This window comes from Phaethon lepturus, unplaced genomic scaffold, assembly GCF_000687285.1.
Source record: "Phaethon lepturus isolate BGI_N335 unplaced genomic scaffold, ASM68728v1 scaffold54310, whole genome shotgun sequence".
Lineage (NCBI taxonomy): Eukaryota > Metazoa > Chordata > Aves > Phaethontiformes > Phaethontidae > Phaethon > Phaethon lepturus.
In genome coordinates, this window is record NW_010512276.1 from 1 (window position 1) to 3,326 (window position 3,326).

The following is a 3,326-nucleotide window of genomic DNA, read 5'->3' on the forward strand; positions in this document are numbered from 1 at the left end:
CGGCTGGTGTCGCTGCCTCTGTCGCGTATTCGCGTGATCATGAAGAGCTCGCCGGAGGTCTCCAGCATCAACCAGGACGCGCTCTTCCTCACCGCCAAAGCCACGGTACCGCCTCCCTCTTCCCTCTCGGCCGACCCCGCTCCTTCCCCGCCGTGCTGGGCCTGTGCCTCCCTGAGGTACCGCTGTCCTCCGGGCTGGGCTCTCAGGTCGCTCCTCTCACCGCTGCAGGGGCACCCCGCCCGCAGCTGCGCTGCGTCTCTGCTCGGTGCCGACCTCGTCCCCAGCGAGCGGCTCTTGCCGCCCCTCTCTTCCCCTCCTGCCGGTGTCCGTCACTGGGCGGCCATGAAGCATCGTGCTTCAGGCTCACATCATGTAAAAGGGGGTTTGGGCATCTTCCCGTCCAGCTGAGCTCTCAGGGGCTGTGAGCAATGCAGGAGGTTCTTATTTCCGCCACTGCCGATTAGTATAAATTAGCCCTTGTGGAGATGATCCCCTTCTGCTTTCTGATCCCAAGTGTCTTTCCTGGGTTGTGGAAAGTGTTGAAGAGCAGCACAAATTAAGTTATGTACCAGAACCCAAATCATCACTCAGAGCTCCAAGGAGATGCACCTATATCCTGACCTTTAGCTCTTCTGAAATAAGCGGGTCCCTCCACAAAGTGTCCAGTATATGTACACTTAAGTATGGCATTACTGTCTTTAAACGGAGATTAAAGAAAACTGCCAACTAGATATGTGAATTCATAGTTTGACTGTACTTTTTTGGTTTATTTTTTTAGGAGCTTTTTGTTCAGTATTTGGCTACATACTCCTACAAACATGGCAGAGGCAAAGAGAAGAACGCTCTGACTTACAGTGACTTGTCTCATACTGCAGAAGAGTGTGAGACCTTTCAGTTCCTTGCAGGTATCTACAGTGTGATGGTAAATCCAGTATGCAATTTGGAAAATGAAATCTTGCTCTTATTGAATTATTCTGTGAGAGCACAATTCTCCTACTGGTCATTACTCTCCTGTATAACATTCAATTGGAACTCATAAACTACATCACTGAAAACATTTAGTTTTCTGATCTAGTTGAAGATGTCCCTGCTCATTGCAGGGGGGTTGGACTAGGTAATCTTTAAACGTCCCTTCCAACCCAAACTGTTCAATGATTCTGATTTCTTTGTGAATGTTTTTTTTTGTGATGCTTCAAAATTATATGAGGCTAATTAGTTCTCAGCATATTGCCTTAAGCCTTTCATAAATTCCAGCAACTCCATCTGAAAGCTTTCAGCCTATAAAACAAGATCGCTGCACAATTTTGTGTGAGAAGTTATGTGGCCTCAAAATTACACATTTAAATCTGTAAGTCTTGTTTTGCAAAGTGATTCATCATATGGTTCCTCTCTCTTTTTATATGTATTTGTACACACACATGTGCATGCACACACACTTTTTACTGATACCTGGTTTTTTGTTGTAACACCTAGCTATAGGATATAGGTTGAGAATAAGATATTCCTAGCCCAGTCTTTCTCTGGGTTCCCTGTGGATGTACTTTCGTGGATATACTGTTCTGACATAAATGGGATAGCTGTCTTGTCCAATCTGTCTAAGGCAGTTGAGTAATTGAGCGCTCTTATTTTACATCAAATGTATATGAGCAGATAGTAAAGCCAGTTGCCAGTAATCAGTCGTAAAATATATTCCGTACCTTTGGTTACTTGTACCATAAGTGGGTAATTCCCTCTTATTCTTACAGCTGTATAGGTCAGACTAACTTATCTGGTTATTCACTTAAATAAAAATGTTTTTAACAAAGCCTCTTTTCAACTTCATTTCATTAGTGGTATGGATGTAACAGTATTAATGAGGCAATGTAAGTATTCAAACTGGCTGTAAAAGAAACGATTCTACCTTCCAGATATCTTGCCAAAGAAGATCCTAGCTAGCAAATACCTAAAAATGCTTGAAAAAGAGAAGCGAGATGGAGAGATCGGGGAACATGAAGAGGATGAGGAGGAAGAGAATGAAGACGAAACTGTTGATGAAGATGTTGGATCTTAAGACCAACAGCAAATTCCTTCATAGTTGATCTATTTTCTGTTGTACAAAGGATGTTATTTTTGTGACTGAGAATCCAGATGCTGGATATATTTATATACTGAGCCATCTGCTTTTGCTTTGTTTAAGAAGTTTAGAAATTGAACTTTATACTTGTTGAAGAATAGAATTCTTCCCTCAGAAGCATGGCGGGGTAAGAAGAGCTAATGTAAATCTGACAGCAGAACTTGCTCAGATGATTTAAAATGACTTCTTCAGACAATCATTATCCAAATTTAAAATTTCTTACAGTCAGCTTTCAGTCCAAAAGCTCTTTCACCCTCTGACTAGAAGGCAGTCCTTCCTCAGTTTTTATTTCTTCTCAGAGTCGAAGATGATGTGAGGGGAGGTGTTTTACACAGTGTCTACTCTCCTCAGCCTTCTCTTCCCCAGGGAGCCGGTAACCGATCAAATTCTCATGCAGTTTTCTGGAACAGTGCCAGGGTGGCCCAAGCCCATTAGAAAAGTCTTCTGTAAAAACAGCTGCTTCTGTAGTGGAGCCTAAATAGCCATGTCGGCTCAGAAACAGGGCAGAGGATGAGATCCATTCCAAGAGCTAATGTGGTTCTGCAGCTGTGGTGGTAAAAAGTACGTGTGTTAGATAATGATGTAAATATGTACATCTAGAACTTTTTTCTCTAACAGACTCTACTTTTGCAGTTTGTCTGTGGTGGTCTATGAAAATGCACATTGAAGTCTGTTAAATATGGATTGTTGAGAATGAGCAACCCTTTCACCATTTGAGTGACAGAGCTGGATTTTTCGTTTGGTTTGATTTTGTTTTTACTAGAGAAATGGTAACTGTCCTGTGTAGAACTTTATATGCAACTTTTTAAAATAAAATGTTTTGTATGAAAAGTGACAATCGATGCAGAGACTTCATATAGTTCTTTCCAGCTTCCGTCCTGTACAAGCCTAGCATGCTCACTGTTCATCTTTCCAGGAAGAAAGGATTATACTAACAGCATAATGCTAACAGCTTCCCTCAGTTTGAAGGCACAAATACACTGAACTGCTCTTAAAACACAAGGCAGAAAGCTCTAGCAACTCCACAATCTGGCACACTCCTGATTTGTTCTAAGAAAGCAAAAATTAGGCAGGTAAGATCATAGACTGCCAGAGGAGTAAAGCTACTGAGCCACATAAATGCTTTGCTTTTTTTAAAAGATCACAGTATGTTGTACTATGAAAAATTTTCCCAAAGTTACCATAAATCAAAATCGTATCGTATCAGGAAAGC

The 3,326-nt window shown here is 41.9% G+C and overlaps 1 protein-coding gene across 1 annotated transcript; it reads left to right on the top strand.

Moving 5' to 3' along the window:
* Window positions 1-6: 6 nt before the first annotated feature.
* On the top strand, window positions 7-2,401 carry CHRAC1 (chromatin accessibility complex 1). The gene is made up of 3 exons (XM_010286184.1): window positions 7-105; window positions 779-905; window positions 1,908-2,401. The coding sequence occupies exons 1-3, from the start codon at window positions 40-42 to the stop codon at window positions 2,048-2,050; spliced, it is 336 nt and encodes a 111-aa protein (XP_010284486.1). The 5' UTR covers window positions 7-39; the 3' UTR covers window positions 2,051-2,401.
* The last annotated feature ends 925 nt before the right edge of the window (window positions 2,402-3,326 follow it).

Excerpts from the sequence above, each read along its gene's own strand:
- CHRAC1 (XM_010286184.1), top strand. The coding sequence starts at position 40 with ATGAAGAGCTCGCCGGAGGTCTCCAGCATCAACCAGGACGCGCTCTTC. Across the intron at positions 106-778 it reads TCCTCACCGCCAAAGCCACG|GAGCTTTTTGTTCAGTATTT; the intron begins GTACCGCCTCCC and ends TTATTTTTTTAG. Across the intron at positions 906-1,907 it reads GACCTTTCAGTTCCTTGCAG|ATATCTTGCCAAAGAAGATC; the intron begins GTATCTACAGTG and ends TCTACCTTCCAG.